This window comes from Ictidomys tridecemlineatus, chromosome X, assembly GCF_052094955.1.
Source record: "Ictidomys tridecemlineatus isolate mIctTri1 chromosome X, mIctTri1.hap1, whole genome shotgun sequence".
Taxonomy (NCBI): domain Eukaryota; kingdom Metazoa; phylum Chordata; class Mammalia; order Rodentia; family Sciuridae; genus Ictidomys; species Ictidomys tridecemlineatus.
In genome coordinates, this window is record NC_135493.1 from 39,904,060 (window position 1) to 39,924,864 (window position 20,805).

A 20,805-nucleotide genomic window follows, 5' to 3' on the forward strand; every position below is an offset into this window, starting at 1 on the left:
GATGATCCTTGGAGAAGAGTTTTCTTATGGGTCTAAAGTTACTGATTAATTTTGGGTTTGTAGAAGGAGATTTACATACACAAAAATGCAAATTTGGGGAAATGGGAGTGGAGAAGAGGATGAAAATGGCCCATAAATAAGTCTGGGGGTAGCATGGAAAGAAATGATATGAAAGCTCTACCTTAGTCTGAGTCTATATCTAATCTCTCTCACACACTACCTAATGTTCATCTTTGCAGGAGACAGAGGTGATCCGGGTCCAGTTGGAGTACCCAGTCCAAGACCTCCAATGCTGAACCTATGGTTCAAAGGAGACAAAGGCTCTCAGGGCTCAGCTGGATCAAATGGATTTCCTGGGCCCAGAGGTGCTGAGACAGGGAATGGTTGCAAGAAATGTCCAAGAAAGAGTTTACAACCAGACTTGGCTTCCTTCTTGAGAAAAGGCCCCACAGTGCAGTGGTGTGGGTGGCAGCCAGGGGTCCAAGAAGGCTGACTTTTCTGTGCCTGATGGTTGCCTGGATTTTTTAAGACTGTAATTTACAATTACCACTGTGGAACTAAGGCTTTGAATCACAGTCTGTAACATCCCTGGAAGAGCCTGGCAGATAGTGGGGCATGGGCACTGAACTACTTGCCCTTGACTGGAGTCTCATCATGCCCCATAAGACTAAAAGTCACACCTCCCTTCCCCAAACCAATACCCCTCCTCCTGCCTGTGTCTCAGGGCGTCTGGATGAGCTGGTTTTCTCTTATCCAGAGTATTTTGCCAAGTCCTTTTATTTCTTTCCCAGGTGACAAAGGTGAGGCTGGCCGACCAGGGTCACCAGGCCTGCCTGGAGCTCCTGGTTTCCCCAGCACTATCAAAGGACTTACTGGGATGCCAGGCCCACCTGGATCCATGGGCCTACGGGGCTTACCTGGCCTGAAGGGGTCCCCAGGGATCACAGGTTTCCCAGGAATGCCAGGAGAAAGTGTAAGTGTGCCCAGATCTTTGTCTTTCCACCAAAGAAGGGCCTGTGTATAGGGGGACATGCCCTCAGTGCCCACCTTACTGATCTCAGCCCACTTTCCAACCCCTTCCCCTAAGACATCCTCAAATAAAACCCTCTCCTTGTGTCTGACAGATTTTTCTCACCCTTTCTGAACATCCCCACCACTGTGTCATTGCTCACATTATCTCCTCCACATGGCAGAGCCTCCTCCCTCTTCTGCATTTGCCAATACCTGCCTGCCCCTTAGGCCCCAGCCCAGCACTATCTCTGTATGAGTCTCTGAGCTCCTGCTGTGCTGGCACTCTTCACTTCTCACTGCTTACATTGATCTAGTTGGTTCTGTGGGGGATCTGACTTCCTCAATGAGATTTCCAGGGCTTGTGAACAAGAACAACCTTACATGCTTTTCTTTTCTGCACCCCACTGCCAGCATCCCATGTTGAGTCAGGCACATTGTAAGAATTCAGTACAGACTTCTTGATGTTTTGATAGAAAGGTCTTTGAAGCTCCATAAGGGGCAACAACTAGCAAAAAATTTAAGCCTGGTTTCTCTGGACTCTTAAAAGTCAGAGTAGAGTAAGCTTATTTCTGTGAGACAAACTAGAGTTTGGATCTTGCCTCCATCACTTATTAGCTCTGTAATCTTGTGCACATTGCTTAATTTCCCTGAAACTCCTTTTCCTCCTCTGTAGAAAAAGAGAATAATATTCAAATCTCTTTCAGAAAATAATGAGGATTAAGTGAGATGCTACATGTAAAGTACTTAACATTATGTCAGACACATGGCAGGCTCTGCACAAATAGCAATATCCAGGGTCAAAATGAACTGGACACAATACCTGTGCTCCCTTCAGGTGAAGTCTCTGTCCTTTAAAAGTGTCCATCCATCTGGTAGAGAAAATTCAGACATACCTGAATGTATACACATACAAAAAAAATAGTTCTAAAATGAATAGTCCTGACTACTCACATAATGAGGAGGGATGAAAATAAAGTGGGAAGCCATTTTGGAAGGGGCCCCAATGTGAGCAGAGGCTCATAATTAGGAGTAACTATGGCAGTGTGCCAGATGAGACCAGGTAAGGAAACAGGCAGAATGAAGGGGTGTCTTGGATGATGGTTTGGTGGGCACAGTGACACAATGCAGTACTGAACTTTCTGCCCAAAACACTGTGATATGTCTTTACTGGGTACATATCCAAATGAATCAAAGCCATATTTGGTACCAGTAGAAGAATTCTGCTGATAGCAGCTGATGTGCCCACTTCCCAGACTCAGTCTGTTAGACATTAGCCAGTGAAGGCAGCTTTTCCTGTGAAAATGATTGTAATATTTATCAAATTCACACTCTAGCACCTGCACACAAACAGCCTGCTACCTAGTGTCAGAAACACCTCATTTCTTGTGGAGCCTGTGGCAAAGGACTAGCCCTATGTGGTTAAGCAACACTTGTCTTTATGCGTCATAGTTCTAGAATTTTGACCAGAGTGCTGGTACCTGGATTGTTGTGTTCTGTATTTTCTTTCTTTTCTTTTTTGTACTGGGGATTGAATCCAAGCGCACTTTACCACTGAGCTATATCCCCAGTCCTTTTATGTTTTTCTTTTGGGATAGGGTCTTCTATAATGCTTAAGGACTATCTAAGTTGCTGAGGCTGGCCTGGAAATTGTGATCCTCCTGCCTCAGCCTTGTGAGTCACAGGAATCATAGGCATGCACCACCAGGCCTAGCATGTTCTGTATATTCTAAGAGACTTGCTAGAGCAGCCACACATTGATTTGCCAACATTTCAATTTTGATAAGCAGTGAGGAATTATGAATGACAAGGATTAATCTTCACATAGTATCCTGCCCCTAATAACCCGAAGTATGTGCCTTGACCCCTGGCTTTTCACCTTCCTATTTACAGAATATACATCAGTCTATCCTGACTGTGTATAATAGACATCTCTCAAGCAATGGCTTAGGGAACAGAGGGGGAATAAAATGATGGGGAGCCCTGAGCTCTGGGCAGAAATGATGGTTCCTGTATTGCTTTGAAGGGTTCACAAGGTCTCATTGGGGCTCCTGGACTCCCAGGAGCATTTGGTCTCCCAGGCTCAAAAGGTAAGGAACATTTTCTCTTTTAATGTTTCTCTATAAGAGGGTGAATTTCTAGTAGGCCCAGAGCTGCCTTGGGAGTAGACTCAGTGTTTATGGGGAAATGAATTGGCCAAACCCCATCTATAGTTCTATATGCAACAAAAAACATGATACCTACCAAGATCTCCAGGACTTTCATGGTGCCAAGAGAAGGGTGTCCTTTGGCTTTAGAGTTTGGCTCATCTGCCTTCCAGACTCAGCAGCAGGGGAGAACCTCAGCTCCTGTCTCTTCCCCTGATGAACTGAGTCTGTTGAGCAGGAAAATTTCCCATCCTTGCTGGTAATACAGTTCCATTCTGGCGATGATTTAGGGCCCCATCTATCATCATCTCTGCTTATACTGAGCCTAGCGATATATTTCCCAATGGAGATTTGCTGCATGTAACAGCATTTCATGCCAGTAGCCTGGTAGCACCCCAGATCCTGAGTTGTAATTGATTAGTCACCTTTTACCCAATAGATAATTTTGTCAAAGAGCTCCTTTGGTTATCTTGAATATGAAAAAGAATATGTTAAGAAGATCTCTTTAGTGCAGAATGACTTATAGTTTCTCCTGATCGTTTGAACAATGTCTTGATATCACCAGGAGATCAGGGCCAGACATTTGAAATTTCTGGTATCCCAGGACCCACGGGCCAGCCTGGTGAATCAGGTTTTAAAGGTAAGATTGCTATATTTTTGTCTCATGTGCCTCACAGACTCATTGAAACTGAGAATTAGAAGGAATTTTGGACACGAACCCCAAGTTCTCCAACTTCCATCCAGTGCAGAATACATTCCTCAAGCAAAATAGCCTACTCTTTAAGTTGCAAAAGCTAGCAAAGACCTTTGGGATAATAGCATCCCTCCCTTAATGTATAGATTGTTATTTAAACTGTGTTTCTCTGACATTTCAATCTATTGCTTCCTTTTCTGGAAGGTGCCCCGAACAAGTCTACATAACTCTCAATCAGTTGGTACTTTCCAAATGTGAAGATAGCCACCACTGCACTTTTTAGAGATTTTGTTTGTTTCTTTCATTGTTTTAGTTTGTTTGTTTGTGGTGTTTGGTTTGGAACTCAGGGCCTCACGCATGCTAGGCAAGTGTTCTACCACTGAGCTACACACCCAGTCCCAAGAGATTCTTCATAGGATCAGATCCCTTCAGAAGTTCAGAATGGTTTTACTTTCCTGTTCATCCTTTCCTACAGAAGAACACACTGCTACAAATGTGATCTTACCACTCAGCAATTGTGTTGATTTCATAGGTGTGAAAGGAAAAAGTGGACTGGTTGGTGATATAGGTTTTCCTGGAAACAAGGGTGATCATGGAAAAGTTGGTATTCCTGGAGATGTTGGTCTTCCTGGCTCCCCAGGTACCATGCCACATGACAACCTTATTCTGAAAAAGTTAAGAATAACTTCAAGCCATGCCCCATCCTGAACTTCTGCCTTTGTTTCACATTTAGGACTTCCAGGGATTGCAGGTATGAGAGGAGACCCAGGACTTCCAGGTTCCTCTGGTCATCCAGGGACAACTGGGCTTCCAGGACCCTCTGGATTAATAGGACCTAAAGGTATGTGTATTTGAGAGAAGGAAGTGGAGAAAAGTATCCTTACCTCCATAAAGGACAACTACTATTTTATCTAAGAAGATAGTAGCTAGGAGCTAGCAGCTAGGGGTAAGCCATCCCCAAGGGAATCACTGACCGGGCCCATAAGGAATAATGGAAAAGAAGAATGAAAAGGAAAGAAAGTCGGCAAGCTGAGAATGGTGGTGCATGCCTTTAATCCCAGCAGCTAGGGAGGCTGAGGCAGGAGGATCATGAATATAAAGCCAGCCTCAGCAACAGGGAGGCACTAAGCAACTCAGTGGGACCCTGTCTCTAAATAAAGTACAAAATAGGGCTGGGGATGTGGCCCAGTGGTTGAGTGCCCCTGAGTTCAATCCCTGCTAGCCACCCCCAAACAAGTGGGCAAGCATGAAGGGGAAAAGAACATGGGCTTCACAGAGAAGAATTAGCAAGTAAGGTATTAGTTGCCCCTAACTGTAATGCAATCCCTGAGTTTGGGTACTTACGAAGAAAAGAAATCTATTTAGCTTACAATTTTGAGGTTGAAAGTCCAAACAGCATGGCACTGGATCTGGTGAGAATACCCTCCTAACCCTGGCTTTGTTACCTCATTTGGGATGATATGATAGTGGAGGATATGCAAGAGGGAGAGATAATATGGCAAGACAGGAAGTCAGAGCTCTTTAGTAACAATTCACTCTCACAAGAACTAACACAGGGTCCCATGAGGAATACCTTAATCTCTGTTGAGGGCAAATTAACTACCACTAAGGCTCACTTCTTAAATGTCTCAACACTCCTTACATTGCCACACTGAGAACCAATCTTCCAATACATGAAACCATATCCAAACCATAACAGAAGTTGGTTGCCCAGGAAATGTTGCCATTCCTTGACTTAGAGATTGGGCAGTGAATCTCTGGGAGCTGAAAACCAAAGGTTTTTTATTACCACTTATGTTCTTGAAGATGCCTAATTAGTTATCATCCTACTCTTAAAGCCATATTTGTCTCTGATAGGAGTCATGAGAATCTAGGGTACATGGTGAAATTTAGGTGTGAGCTATACTCCTTTAAGGCATTAATGCCCTTAAGGAAAACCAGAACTTTAATGTGAAGACCTTAAAGTGGCTTTGTGGGTAGGTGGAAAATTGTTGCCATTTCTGATGTTCTTTCTCATCAGGATTGCCTGGACCTCTTGGTTTACATGGCCTAAATGGGCTTCCAGGCACCAAGGGGACCCATGGAACTCCAGGTAAGGAAGACCCTCAATGGCAAGGAGGAAGATACCACCGGCTCTTTCTAAAACCTGGTAGGGACTAGCCCTTGACTGTGGTCTATTTCATATACTTGGGCTTACAGATCTCTTCACCAGACATCAGTTTATGGTTCCTTAATGTAAGGGGGGGAAAGGATAGGGCTTATCTTTCTGCCTGAATGAGATCGTTTCTCCAGAGCATAGACAAGTGGGCTAGACAGGAGAGCCTTATCCCTGCTGAGTCTGTCTCCTCCCTCTGTCTCTCTTCCTAGGAGCCAGTATTACTGGTGTGCCTGGGCCTGCTGGCCTTCCTGGTCCCAAAGGGGAAAAAGGAACACCAGGAATTGTCATTGGAGCTCCAGGGAAACCAGGCCCAAGAGGACAAAAAGGTGGCAGAGGTAAATGAGCTCATGAAGCTGAGGGAGGACTTGTCGGGATGGGGGTCCAGGTTTGGGGTTCATCAGAGCCATATGGACTGCAGGGTTGATTTGTTCATGTCTTCAATATCTGTGGGAGTCTCAAAACCCCATGGGGGCTGCTGAGAAAGAAAGGACAGGCTGTGCCTGTGGCTTTCCAGTGAATGGGTGTCAGGGAGCAGTTACCAAGTCCCCTCTAGTCTCCAGGTTCCCTTTCACTCTTCCTTATTCACATTAAAGCCTCTCTTGGTCAGAGCCTGGCTCAGTGGTCCTATAAGATAGTGCTTGTCCACTTAGTGAGAGACTGGCCAGAATTTCCTCAGTGTCCAGTATGCATAGGACTTCCAGGATTTAGGGAAGACATCATGGTACCAGAAAAAGCCCAAGGCTAAGAATAAGTATCTTCCAAGGACAAGCCCACAACATGCACTAAATTAGTATTTGTTGGGTTTACTGGAAATCAGATACCACTTGATCTCACTCCCTCACTCAACAGATTGTCTGAATTCTATTTCAGAGCCTCCCTTTCCCCAAAGAAAGAAATGAGTTCTCATTGATCCCACTCACTGTAAAACAGAAAATGAATTCAGTTTAGCATCATGGCTAAGAGTATGGGCTCTGATGTCAGACCAGTGGGATTCTGATTTCAGGTCTCTCACTAGCTATATGACCTTGAAGAATGAAGTTCCTTGTCCCTCAATTCCAAATGAGCCCTTACTTGTTTGTTTCCGTAAAATGTATGTAATAAAAGTCTGTGCATGGTGGTGCAGCCTACAATTCTAGTGGCTCAGGAGGCTGAGGCAGAAGGATGGTGAGTTCAAAGCCAGCCTCAGCAACTGCGAGGCGCTAAGCAACTCAGTGAGACCTTGTCTCTAAATAAAATACAAAATAGGGCTGGGCATGTGACTCAGTGGTCAAGTGCCCATAAGTGTAATCCCAGGTACCCCCGCCCCCACCGAAAATGGATGTAATAACAGAATCTGCCTCACAGGTTTTGTGAGGAATCAGTGCTGGTCATTATATTATTGCATGTTACCTAGGGAAATGATATTTGCAAAATGTTCTGTTCCTCATAGCTCTGGGGCCTGGAGTCTCATTGCACTTAGTTTATGTTTATGTTCGCATAATGTTCATATGTTTCCCAGAAATTGTATTCACAAATTAATTCATTTTCTGCTGCGTTTTGAATTGGTGCATCTGCTGTTTCTGTGTTTACTCTATCCTTTGGTCTGGACCATCCTGTTCTTTTCTGAAAGCCAGCAGCTTCTCGAGAGGAAGGGCTCAAAGCAGGGCCTGAGCCTACAGAGACACAGTGGCTTCTTTCACAAGACATAGAGAACAGGGGATCAGATAAAAGCACAGGGCATTTTCTTTTCTGTTTGCAAATGTTGACTGGGAATGGTCATTAATTCATTTCCTTTAGCTGAGGTAATAAGACCACAATTACACAGTAAACAACACATGTCAAGATGGATACATTTCAGGAACATAATGTTGGGGTGGGGAAAGCATCTCACAAAGGGATATATTTGGTATGGTTCCATTGATAAATGTTCAAAAAGAAGCAAAATAACCAATATATTGTTGAAGGATGCAAATATTCATGGTCAAACTATGATAAAAAGTGAGGGAATGAAGAACACAAAATTCAGGAGTGGTTGCCTCAGAGAGGGAGAGAAGGGGTAGAATCTGTGGCAGGTGCACAAGAAAGTCCAAAGGTAATGTTATCTTATTTTTCCCCAAATAGGGTAGTTGGAACACAGGTGTTTTCATTGTACCTGGATTATTATTTACATATTATTAATCAATAATTCATCAATATTGATCAATATTGTATCCTCTCAATATCTAATTAAAATAATTTATTTAAAAACAATGCAGCATGTATCATACCCCCACCATAGGAACCTGTGATTTGATAATGGAAGTCAGTGCAAAATAAGGTTTTACCTCTGAGAAAACTCCATAGAACATTTCTTGTCCTTACCTTTAGCTAAAAAATTTTCAATTGCACTGTTGTTTTCATATTTTCATTAAATATTTAGAGACTGCCATAACATAATTAGTTTTTTAGGACTTTTGACACTGGAATGACTTGGAAAAATAGACTATTTTGCATTTAGGCCTGCTTAGTAGAAGTGTTTTATTCTTAATCAAATAAATAGATGAATTTTTATACTACTTGAAGTAAGCAGTGCCTTTATTTCAGATTTTATTATATATTGCTATAATTATAAATCAAGAAATAGGTAAAGGACAGAGGAGGCTTCAAAAACTGGCATGTGAAGCCAGGTGTGGTGGCACATGCCTATAATCCCAGGGAACTCAGGAGGAAGGATGAGGCAGGAGGATAAAAGGTTTGAGGCCAGCCTCAGCAACTTAGTGAGACTCTGTCTCAAAATAAAAAGGGTTGGGGATGTAGCTTTGTGGTAGAGCACCCCTGGGTTCAGTCCCCAGTACTACAAAAAAAAAAAAAAAGTAAAAAATTATCTAGGAAGGGAACTTTAATAATCTGTGGGCTAACACACTGACTCTATTATATGTGGTTATGTAGTGTCATATTAATGTTGCATAATTTCAGCTGATATAAATATACAAGCCCTGTATATACATGTATATTCATGCATTAAATTATATACATGCATTTGAATATTCATTGAAATATCTTCTAGTATATGTCAGAATAATACATTTCAGGAAAATATACAATGCGTCTTTCTTTTCAGATCTTTACCTCCATGAAAAAGAAAAATACTTCAAAGGGTCACCAAGGCATAACTGACAATGCTACCAGTAGCAGCGCATAGTTTTGCAGATAGTTTTTCTTTTTTCCATTTTGTTTTTGCTTTTTCCTTCCTAGACATGAAATTATTGAATCTTTTCTCAAAATTTATATTTTTTATCTTTAGATTTCTTCATGATTTAATCAATTAATGTGCTAATTTTAAACATCTGAATTAACTCATCTGCCATCTTTCTTTACAAGTTTACATGTCATTTTAGATGGATATAAGATGATGGGAAAGTTAACATTAATATTGCTGGATTTTCTTGTCATCAAACAAACAAATGAATTGCAACCACCAGAAGTTTATCAATCAGTTTCTCTTCATTTGAATATCTTCTAGAATATGCCAAAGTAAAACATTTCTTCAGTGCTACATGTATAAAATTAACATCTACATATGTATACATGTGTCTTCCCATTGAGATTACCATCTATGTATTTGACATGTTAATATTAAATAAATTTTTAATAAATGAAAGTTTTGATTTTGAACATGTAGCAGAAATTGTTCCCAAAACAAAACATGTACAACTTTATTAAAATCTGAGCAAAAAACTATTGTATATGTATTCTAATAAATGACTATTCTCTTTATCCAAAAAGGGAGAAGATATTAGTACAGAGAAATTTGTTCTATAAGCAATGGCACAAACGTTCAGCTAATATTATGAATTACCTATAAAAGATTGCTTTCCAGTTTACCTAAAGATAGCTGAGAAGCCTGGAAGACACAGCAATGTGCAGCGCTCTTGCCACCTCCATTCTGACTGCCTGGGGCCTGAGGCTTATGTCCATAACCTTTGTACAGGATCAGACATAACTGGCTAACTTATGAAATATTGTTTGATGGGGAGAGGAGGTTTAAGAACATGTGAAAAACTTAAACTCCAGCTGCTCAGGCATGCCTTCTTTTATTTCTGATTTGGAGGAAATCAGCCTAAAATATTTCTCTCACCAGTGAAATTGAGGAGCTAGAATTTTCCACAGCTCTGTCCTAATAAAATTAAGCTGCAGCTGAAAAGGGGGATTCTAAGCCCTCCTCAGTTACTTTGTCTGCTTGCTGGGAAGATAAGGTGAGGGGAGAAGAGCCCTCTGCTGGCAGTGTCTGGTCTGGCTTCTATCTAAGCACTTCCATTTTCTCTGTGTGAACTTCCATTTTCTTTGAGACAACCTGGCCCTCTCCTGGGCACACAAAGCCCACCCAGCTCCCACCCAGCCCTGTTTATTTATTCTTTGCAGGTTTCCCAGGTCTCCAAGGCCCTGCTGGTTCCCCTGGTGCCCCAGGCATCTCCTTGCCCTCAGTCATGACAGGACAGCCTGGTGACCCTGGACCACCAGGCCTAGATGGAGAACGAGGTAAAAACAAGAAGCTCCGAAGAGGACCAGCTGCCCCATTTTGTCTAGTGTTTGGGAGGATCCCGTGCAGCTCTGGGCCTGTTGCTAGACGTGCATGGGTCTGCTTGGCCTTACATCCCTCCCCTTAGCCAGGGCATTGGGGTTTGAACTGTCTGTATTTTGCTCCAAGGGTTTGGGAATGTCTGGGCCCTGGGACTCCATAGATGCCAAAGAAACATTCTCTGTCCTTCAAATGGGCTTTAACTTCTTGTCAGTCTGTATACCTTCAGCAGTGACTCCTTACTGCTCATTCACCTCTCATCCATCTTCCAATCTTATCCCTAGGTCGCCCAGGCCCTCATGGGCCCCCAGGCCCCTCTGGGCCATCCTCGGATCAAGGTGACCCTGGAGACCCTGGCTTCCCTGGAATTTCTGGCCTTCTTGGGCCCAAGGGACACCAAGGAATTCCAGGTTTCCCTGGGCTCCCTGGAGAACTAGGACTGAAAGGTATGGCTGTTTGGCCGGCTGCTGAGCCCCTCCCCACTTAGCAGTTAAAAAGAGTTCCTTGCTGCAGCCCTGGGAAGGGAGGCTGATAATGCTTCTCCCCGCCTCACCCCTGCCCAGTCTCCACTCTACCATCACTGTCATGGCAGGTCTGATTTGCTCTCCTTTACACTTTGCCAGGCATGAGAGGTGAGCCTGGCTTCATGGGGACTCCAGGCAAGATTGGGCCACCTGGAGATCCAGGATTCCCTGGGATAAAGGGGAAGGCAGGGCCAAGAGGTGAGTTGAGAGCATATGTTGAGTTGAACCTAAGCTCAAAGTAGAAAGGTAAGGTTTGGGGTAAAGTTCCATCAGGGGTCACTGCTGGCCATACCAGGAAGTCCTGGAGGCCTGAAGTAGCTGGATCAAGCCCCACCTCAGGAGGTCGTTTCTGCACATTGGGGAAAAACTCTGCCTCCATCTGTTCCCAGGACTGAAGGTCACTGCTGCTTTGCCACCACAGATCCTACCCCTGACCTCCTCTTCCTGCATTAATTCTTCATGAGTGGGCACCGGGATCCATTCAGATCAACACCCATTCATTTGCTCGATCTAGAAATGAGGAACTTTTCTCTCTATCCTTTACCAGCCCCACTATAACTTCCACACATTCCATCCATTAGCAAGTCCTGAAGAGTGTATCTGTTAAATGTGCTTTGCATCTGATCACTTGCTACCCCAAGTTTCAAGCCACCAATGTTTCTCAATCAGCACCCTTCCTCCCCACCCCCAACTATCATTTTTTCACATAGTAGCCAATAAAAATCTTCCAGCATCTTCCCATATCATAGAAATAAATTAATAGCCCACAAAGCCCTATGTGATACCTCCCTTTTCATTCTCATGCCAGTCCTCTCCCTTCACTGCGCCTGTGTTTCTGCCACACTGACCTCTTCAGTTAACCTCTTTCAGGTATCCAAAAACACCAGACCTGATCTGCCACAGGGCCTTTGCCTAGTTCTTTGCACTAGTTCTACTTCCAAAACTGCTTTTGTCCCTGTACTCTTCAAATTACTGACTCCTTTCAATACTTTAATGTTCCTACTTGTCACAGGCCACTGGTTGCTCTCTCAAATTGCTGCACACCATACCACCCTGTGCTCCTTCCCACTGTCACTGCCTTATTTGTTGCCTTCATAGCTCTTCTCATGACTTGCCCAAAGATTAAGGACATTTGTCAAATTGTGCATCTTTAATCACTAGATTATTATCTCCATAAAGGTCTATCTCATTCATTGCTCTCTTCCCAGATTTTGCAAGTCCCTGGCACATAGTAAGCACCCAAGAAGTACTTGTTAAATGAATTGCCAAGCAGATCACTAGTAAGGTAGCTGGCTGGGGTGAGGATCCTAGGCAGCTGAACCTCTGGGGTTGAATTCATCCCCTCAGTTGCTGTATCCCTGAGCTAAGGCACAAAAATGAGTATAACCTAGTCCTTGACCTCAAGGAGCTACCAAGGCACTGGGTGATAGATGGGTAAAGAGGAAAACTGTGCAAAGGGTGGTGAGAGACATTCTTGTACTTAGTGGGGACTGTGAGGACAGACAGGGCAGAAAGGAAATCTGCTGAAGCCAGCCTGTCTTCCTTTTCCTCAGCCTGACAATGCTGTTACCCCCCACCTGCCCACAGGCTTCTCCGGTCCCCAAGGTGCTCCTGGACAAACACCCATTGCAGAAGCTGTCCAGGTTCCACCTGGACCCTTGGGTCTTCCAGGCATTGATGGCATCCCTGGTCTCCCAGGGGACCCTGGCATTCAAGGCCCTGTTGGTCTTCAAGGTAAGGATGGCACCAGAGAAAGGGGACTTCTTAGGAAGCTGAAATGGCCTTGACTAAGGACTGAAGCAGCTGGCTTGTAACTCCAGCTCCAAGGGAGCACCTTCATCAGCCTTTTGCTTTGCTTCTTTACAAGGTTCCATGCTTCTTGCCAAGTAGGGGAAAGGCCAACAGAGTCAACAGGGTAGTGATTGTATCTGACTTTGGAGAATGTGTGAGCACAACACAGTCACTCTTCCAAATAGCTTGTCCCTCTCTAAAGTGCTGATGAGACATGGAGGGACTGTTGTGGTGCATAAAGGGCAGCATGAGGCATTGGAGAAAGCTCAGGGCTTGGGGACAGGAAACTTGACTTCTCAAACCTAGCTTGGACCCAACTAGAGCAAGTTAGCAGTCTCCTGGGCCTCAGTGTCCACACTTTTGCTATGGGATGCTGGCAGTTGCCCTGCAGACTTCTTAGCATTACTGGTAGGATGACAGGAAGGGAGTGTGTGGAGGGCCTCAGAAAAGCTAAGTGGAAAGTATGGTGTCAGGGCAGAGCTGACCCTTTGAACTAACAACTAGCCCAGGCAGGCTTTGGCTCTAACACTCAGTGTGTGTACCAAGCTGTCAGTCAGTAAATCTTTAGCATGACACGATAGATTCCCCTTTCCCTAGGGAGGGCACCACTGGATGCTCTACATTGAGCACCACCACTGTTCCTGTTTTAGTCAGCTTTTTTTCTGCTGTGACTAACCCCACCAGCACAATTGTGGAGGAGAAAAGGTTTATTCAAGGGCTTACAATTTCAGAGGTCTCCATCCATAGACAGCAGGCTTCATTCCTTGGGACTCTAGGTGAGGCTGAACATCATGGCAGAGTATGTGGCAGAGGGAAGCAGCTTACATGGTGATAAGAAAGCAGAGAGAGAGAGACCTCCACTGGCCAGATACAAATATATACCCCAAAGCTACACCCCAATTTGCACCTCCTCCAGCCACACCCTACCACTTCAGTTACCACTCAGTTAATCCCATTCAGTGATCGGGTTAAGACTCTCACAGTCAAATCATTCTCCTCTGAACCTCCTTTCACTGTCTCACATGTAAGCTTTGGGGTGAAACCTCTCATCCAAACCATAACAGACTCCATGGGCTTTCTCTCCTGCAGGCTTCAAAGGTTTACCTGGCATTCCTGGCAAAGATGGGCCCAGTGGGCTTCCAGGCCCACCGGGGGCCCTTGGTGATCCTGGTCTCCCTGGACTGCAAGGCCCTCCAGGATTTGAAGGTCTGATGGTGTCACACCAGGGAGCAGAGGGTTTCTGAGGGTTTGAGGCTTGAGGATGAGTCAGAGACTCAAATCTGAGACTTATTCAGTTGATGGTGAAGTTTGACTCTACCACAAGGCTCAAAGCTGTGCTGTTGCTCATTCACACCAACCACCCCATGAGCCTGTGACCCCACTAACTAATTGCAGAAGGTGAAGAATTGATCCAAATCCTCTTCTGGGTTCGCTTCCAGATCTTCAGCCACAGGACTCTATACCACAACATGGTCCCCTGCCCTGTACCTCCCCTTTTCTGCCTGAGGATTCTGACATGGATGGGAGGGGGTGGTTCAAGGGATAACATTTAAGATGAGGAATGTCCGTCCATACCTTTACTACTTACCTTCCATTTTATATCAAGGATTGCAAATCAATGTTCTGATTAGAGAACATTTCTGAGACTGAGTGAGAACCTTATTGGAATCCATTAGCCAAATCCACCATGGGCAGGAAAGGAGGGCAGGGTTCAACACTGCTTTTAATGCCTCTGATTCAGCAGCTACATATTTATCTTTTTTTTTTTAATGGGATTGAACCCAGGGGCACTCAACCACTGAGCTACATCTCTAGCCCTTTTTACTTTTTGTTTTGAGACAAGGTCTTGCTAAGTTCCTTAGGGCCTAAGTTGCAGACACTGGCTTTGAACTTGCAAACCTCCTGCCTCAGCCTCCCGAGCATCCCAAACTGCCAAGAATATGGGCATGTGCCACCATAAACTGGCAAAGCTTTTATTGTTCATACTGGGACCTGAACCCCGAGCCTCAAGCATGCTAGGCAAGTGTTCTACTGCCAAGCTATATCCTAGCCATAGTTATCTCTTATGAAGTTCTTCAAGGCTGGGCCCAAGAATGATCACACACTACCCTCTCATCCCCACTCATAGTGAGCTCAAGGACAGGTAGCTGGGAGGTGTACTTTATAGCCAGGTACATCTGAATTAGAGTTCTGACTTCATCACTAACTAATTGCGAAGCTTTGAACCTCAGACTCCTCATCTACAAATTGGGCTAATAATAGCACCCTCTCCTAGGGTGGTTGTGTGGATCAAGTGAGATGACCCACATATATAATGTGCCTTGCACAATGTGTGGCACCAAGTGAGTAGCTGATGTCATCATTGGCTACACCACGCTTCCCTTTTCTACTCTCTCCCTCTCAGGAGCTCCAGGGAAGCAAGGCCCCTTTGGGAGGCCCGGAATACCCGGGCACAGCGTGAGAGTGGGCTACACATTGGTGAAGCACAGCCAGTCGGAACAGGTTCCCCTGTGCCCCACTGGGATGAGCCAACTGTGGGTGGGTTACAGCTTGCTGTTCGTGGAGGGGCAGGAGAAAGCCCACAATCAGGACCTTGGTAAGTACTGGCTCTGAAAGCTAACCCTAGCCACCTGTCAACATGATGACCAACAGCTAATCTCTCTTTTCCAATCCCTTTGGGTCCACTGTTGTGTAGCAGGTTATAAGCACCAGCTCTGGAGTCAAGTGAATTGGGGTTCAAATGCTGACCCCACCATTTACTAGCAATGCATCCTGGATGAGTTATTCAACTTCTCTAAGCTTCTACTTCATCCTTAATGGAACAAAGCTAATTCTACTACCTCCACATAGGGAAGTGTAAGGAGCACATGAATCACCCAATATAAAACACTTTGTATAGCGTTTGGCATTTAAGCTTCCATTAATTATCAGTGATTATCAGTAACAATAATAACATGGCCTGCAGGACAATGATGATTACCCAAGAATTAATTGCATTATCTGTAGGTGTGCCAACTCTTAAATGTGGAGTCAGTCTAGTAAATGCTGGTTTTATAAAGCAGATTAATTACGGAGCAATTATTCAATTTATAAAATAATTCTCATCATTATCAAAGTTCCCTGGTGCATTTACATATGGACAGTGTCACAGGACTGTCAGGAGAGAGCTACTGTGGTCTGGTAAAGCATTTGGATGTAAACTCAAACCATCATCTAGTTCAATCCTGGTGGTGCTGCCCCTTAGCCAGACCTTACCTGTCCTTGCCCACCTTCTCCTCCCAGGTTTTGCTGGCTCCTGCCTACCTCGCTTCAGCACCATGCCCTTCATCTACTGCAACATCAATGAAGTGTGTCACTATGCTAGGCGCAATGATAAATCCTACTGGCTCTCTACCACTGCCCCCATTCCCATGATGCCTGTTGGCCAGACCCAGATTCCCCAGTACATCAGCCGCTGCTCTGTGTGTGAGGCTCCTTCTCAAGCCATTGCCGTGCACAGCCAGGACATCACCATCCCACAGTGTCCCCTGGGCTGGCGCAGCCTCTGGATTGGGTACTCATTCCTCATGGTAAGGCCCTGAACTGCCCCTCCCCCCAGCAGAGGGCTGGAAGCCTTGGGATTGCCCCTCAAGATGGGTTTCCAGGCTCAAGGAACACTGGGTAAAAAGCAGAGCATGAAAAGAAGAGAAATGCTTGACCTGGGCTTGGCTAATCACCAGAGATCTCAGTTCTGCATATAGTTCTGGATGTGGGGGAAGATGGCAGTCTGTACACCATGTTTCAGGATGGAAACAAATATGAATTCCAGGCTAAGGCCCTATCATTTCTATGCCTGCTTTAGTTATGCCACCACCAAGGAGAGGACAAAGCACACTAAAATCTGAGGGGACAGTGAGGGAGAGGCTAGCCCCAACTCAGGGCCAGGACATACTCTCCCTGGTCTGTCTGAGCATGGCATGCCTACTTTTGTCTCACCCTCCAAGACCCATTCTGGCCACTGCTATTTCCTCCTGAAAGGCTCAGATGAAGACATGATGTATTTATATGCCATCACTGGCATTTTTAGTGCCTCTTCATTTGGGGGAGAAGGCAGTGGCCAGCTATGTTATGTTTGTTGATAAGAAAGAGAACAGATATAAGCCCAAGGAGGCATCAAGTCACTCACCCAATATTTCATGAACACATGGGGATGTTTCATCTAATGAAAAGTCAAGTTAAGAGCCAGGACAACCCCTGTGGAAATCAGTGTGGCACCCACTGAAATACCCTGCCTTGCCAGAGCTCCTCTGTTTAATTACCAGGGATGAGATGGTGAGACAGCATCTTTGAAGAATTTTCAAAAGCCACAAGCTCCTGTACATTAGTGTACCTACTTTGGGATATGGAACTTCTTTTTTATGCCCTGGGTATAACATTGGGCAGTTTGTCCCAAAGTAATGCAAAGCCATGTCACCTGTTTTTCTGTTCTGTTCTGCCCACAAACCAGGAAATAAGGAGAAAAGGCCCCTAAGCTTCCACAAAAAAAAAAAAAACATAAAAAGGCTATGTACTCAATCACACGTACTTTGCTCAACCCTTATTCAGAATCTCTTCGCTCTTATGTTACATAATTCCAACATACTAGGATATTTGTCCTCTTAAGGGTAAAAGTGTGGTCTGCCTAATAAGACATCTTGAAACAAACAAAAAGATACAAGAGAGAAAATAATTTAAAGGAGACCCAAGAATTGTACAAGCTGCATAATTACTCCCTGTAAAAACTGACATTTACCATGACAAGCCTGAGTCATCTACAAAGTTGAATATACACATTGCCTGATGTTTTGTAAAGTAGGGAGATGTGTCCTGTGTTTTAGCAAGTTTTCTATTTTGAGGGTCAAAATGAGGAAATCTTTGCTGCTTCAGTTCTCAGGAAGGGTCACTTGAAAGGTCATATAGAGACTTTCACTCTCTCAAAGTTCTGAAAAGTTAGGGGTCCAACTTGGGCATATGTCCTGTTGGTCATTTGTTGACACAGGTGTATACTGAGCCTCTTCCCCCACTTTATGTGGTCCAGATGACAGCCCAGCTGAGGTGAAGGGAAAGAGGTGGGGTATGGGGAGATGAGGGGCTGCTGCCTGTGGATACAGTGACTGGAGACCCTCAGCTCATGAGTGGCCCTGAAACCAAATGCTGAGGAAATCCTCTGCAATGAGGCCAAATACAATGAGGCTTTCCTTTACTTGGCAGCTAACAAACACTATATGTCACCCTGAAGGGTGTGTGTGACACAGATTGAAACTATAAGTAGTTCTAATAAAGGGAACTTCAGGGTATGAGCTATTGATGGACATGCTTCTAAGGGAGGGGTCCTGGAGGAAGCAGTTTGTGGCATACTGTACACTCTTTCCCTTCTTAGAGAACCCTAGGGAATTTACCTTAATCCAACCTTTCTCAGATTCATTTGCTCAGAGTTTGGGAACCCCTGGTTGAGATGTAGTCATTAGCCATGAATAATGGGTTAGGAAGGAACTAAGGAGCTTGGAGGGGGGGCGCCCCAACCCTGAAGGCTGCTACAAGGGAGGATGTACGGCCTCTGCCCCTAAAACACAGTTTGGGGCATGTTGGCTAGAAGCTAGGACAGAGCCAAAGGACAAGTGCTTAGGAGTGGAGCACGTGTGCCCTCCTGCAGCACCTCCCCATGCCAGGCTCTGGCAGGCATAGCTCACCAAACAACCTCCCGTCTGTTTCAGCACACTGCTGCTGGGGCGGAGGGTGGAGGCCAGTCCCTGGTCTCCCCTGGCTCCTGCCTCGAGGACTTTCGGGCCACTCCTTTCATCGAGTGCAGTGGTGCCCGAGGCACCTGCCACTACTTTGCCAACAAGTACAGTTTCTGGTTGACGACAGTGGAAGAAAGGCAGCAGTTTAAGGAGGAGCCAGTGTCTGAAACACTGAAAGCTGGCCAGCTCCATACCCGGGTCAGCCGCTGCCAGGTGTGTATGAAAAGACTGTAGGGTGGCATCTGCCACTCTGCCCCTTGCCCTCTCTACCCCTTCACAATGGCCACCTCACAAACCTGAACAGTCTGAAGAAGGAAGGCCTGAGCCCTTTACCTATCTGTCAAATTGTACATTGGAGTCTCACTTGGGCTGGACTGCTAGACATTAGCCACCCAACCCTCTGCCCCAGTAGATGAGCTCACCCTGCTGAGATCTGCTGTTCCAAGTTTCCATCAACCTGGTGCTACCATTTGATTTGGATATTTGTGTGACTATTCACGGCTACCTCAGAAAGCTTTGCTGGGCCACCACTTTCTCAGACTGCTAGCCTTCCTCACTGTCTTGATCACAAAAGTTTTCACAATAGTTAAGAAGTCATTGCGTTATGACCAGAGGCCACCACACATTATTTGGTTAAACCAGAGCCCAGTGTTTCCACATTAAGAATTTTTTTTTCTGACTGAACATTCATAGATGGCTGAATTCTGCACAAAGCAAGCCCTCACTATTCAAGGCAGTCCCCTATATCTAGGCAGGCAACAAAACTAGAATGAGGTGCCAGTCAGTAGCCTGGGGTGACTCTGGCTCCTTCCAGAGTAAGCAAGACTGGGCCCCATATTGCTTAAGGAGGCATGAAGGCCAGCAGCTGAGAGGGGCCCAATAACTCTATAAGGTCCCACACAAATCACTTCCTCCAGGCCGGCTGTCCCCCAGCCAGAGACAGAGAACTTGGCCCAGTCCAAAGGAGAGCAGAGGATGTAACATATGTGGCCAAACCCATAAAAGGAAATGAGAACCACAACCCTCTTTCCTGGGCCAGGGGTAGAGGGTGGATGGGTAAGGAGGTGTGAATTTTGCTTTTGACTCCAGGAACAAAAGGGTAAATCTTGTGTCCTGATTTCTCAGAAGTCCCTGTTTATTCCAAATGCCATCCAGATGTGTGCAATGTGGCAAATTGAAGCTGCAGTGTTTGGGTTCCTTTGCATTCTGAAGCTATTAGAGACTTTCCATTAAATTGGTCATCTGACTGCTCTTTTACAGGTAGCCTTTTAAACTATTTTGATATGTTTTTCAAACCTCATAAAAATCTAGCACATTCCTCTCATTAGCAGTGAGCAGACTAAGCAAGCCTGAGTTGGCCATAAAGTATACTGTATACTGTTTGTGGGATTTGTTTTAGCCATTTTCTTTAATTATCAGTTTCCCAAAACATTCTTTGCTATGTTGACATGAGACAATACCTTCCAGGTGATTCTGTTCCCTTAAGTATTATGTAAACTGTGCCAACACAAAGCATAATCAGTATAAACTGAACTACTGTCACCTTCATCTCCTAGCTGAGTAATAAGCATAGTATCAACTTTGTACATAGCAAATAAAATGAATAAAACCTGAACATTTGACTCTTTTGATTTTCTTTGATGAGAACTTTTCTAGCATCCTTTCTCACTAACCTCTATTATAAAACAATTTTCGTGGATCAAGAAAATTGATCCAAGTCAGGGTTGAAGAAGTCCTCTACTGGCCAACAAATCCATAGCATACTTCAAGCCTACAACTGCTTTTAACCTCATCACTTGCTACTCAAGAAAGGATTTTCTGTACACCTGTGCCCACAGGATCATTTACGGATAAATTAAAAGTAGAGAGTTATTCAAGTCATTAAAATCAAATTTAAGCTATACATGTGTGCATATATGCATGTATTTATGTGTGTATACTTAAGTATGTACATATATTTATATATGCATAAAATCCATCCTCTGGAAGGATAAATAAGAAATTAATAACATTGGGAGATTTCAAGGAAGGGAACTGACCCATGGGAAGGAGATGGGTTTTACTGAGTACCATTTTACATCTTTTGACTTTTAAATCTTTGGAATACATTAATCTACAAGGAAAAAAGAAAAACATGGAACCTAAAGAAAGTGAATTGGTTGGTGGTAGTTTCCAAATCCCACATGC

General features: G+C 44.6%; 1 protein-coding gene across 2 annotated transcripts in view; it reads left to right on the forward strand.

Moving 5' to 3' along the window:
• The window catches only part of Col4a6 (collagen type IV alpha 6 chain), a 285,125-nt gene extending 264,892 nt beyond the window's left edge, over nucleotides 1-20,233 (forward strand). For both annotated transcript variants that reach the window (XM_040284113.2, XM_078034409.1), the window contains 16 exons: nucleotides 240-365; nucleotides 792-973; nucleotides 3,035-3,098; nucleotides 3,721-3,795; nucleotides 4,382-4,489; nucleotides 4,583-4,690; nucleotides 5,870-5,941; nucleotides 6,217-6,342; nucleotides 10,388-10,504; nucleotides 10,829-10,990; nucleotides 11,168-11,266; nucleotides 12,656-12,802; nucleotides 13,949-14,065; nucleotides 15,264-15,455; nucleotides 16,142-16,428; nucleotides 18,592-20,233. In XM_040284113.2, coding sequence (XP_040140047.2) covers nucleotides 240-365; nucleotides 792-973; nucleotides 3,035-3,098; nucleotides 3,721-3,795; nucleotides 4,382-4,489; nucleotides 4,583-4,690; nucleotides 5,870-5,941; nucleotides 6,217-6,342; nucleotides 10,388-10,504; nucleotides 10,829-10,990; nucleotides 11,168-11,266; nucleotides 12,656-12,802; nucleotides 13,949-14,065; nucleotides 15,264-15,455; nucleotides 16,142-16,428; nucleotides 18,592-18,852 — 2,243 coding nt within the window. In that variant the 3' untranslated portion in view covers nucleotides 18,853-20,233. The remainder of the gene's footprint in view (nucleotides 1-239; nucleotides 366-791; nucleotides 974-3,034; nucleotides 3,099-3,720; nucleotides 3,796-4,381; nucleotides 4,490-4,582; nucleotides 4,691-5,869; nucleotides 5,942-6,216; nucleotides 6,343-10,387; nucleotides 10,505-10,828; nucleotides 10,991-11,167; nucleotides 11,267-12,655; nucleotides 12,803-13,948; nucleotides 14,066-15,263; nucleotides 15,456-16,141; nucleotides 16,429-18,591) is intronic.
• Nucleotides 20,234-20,805: the final 572 nt, after the last annotated feature.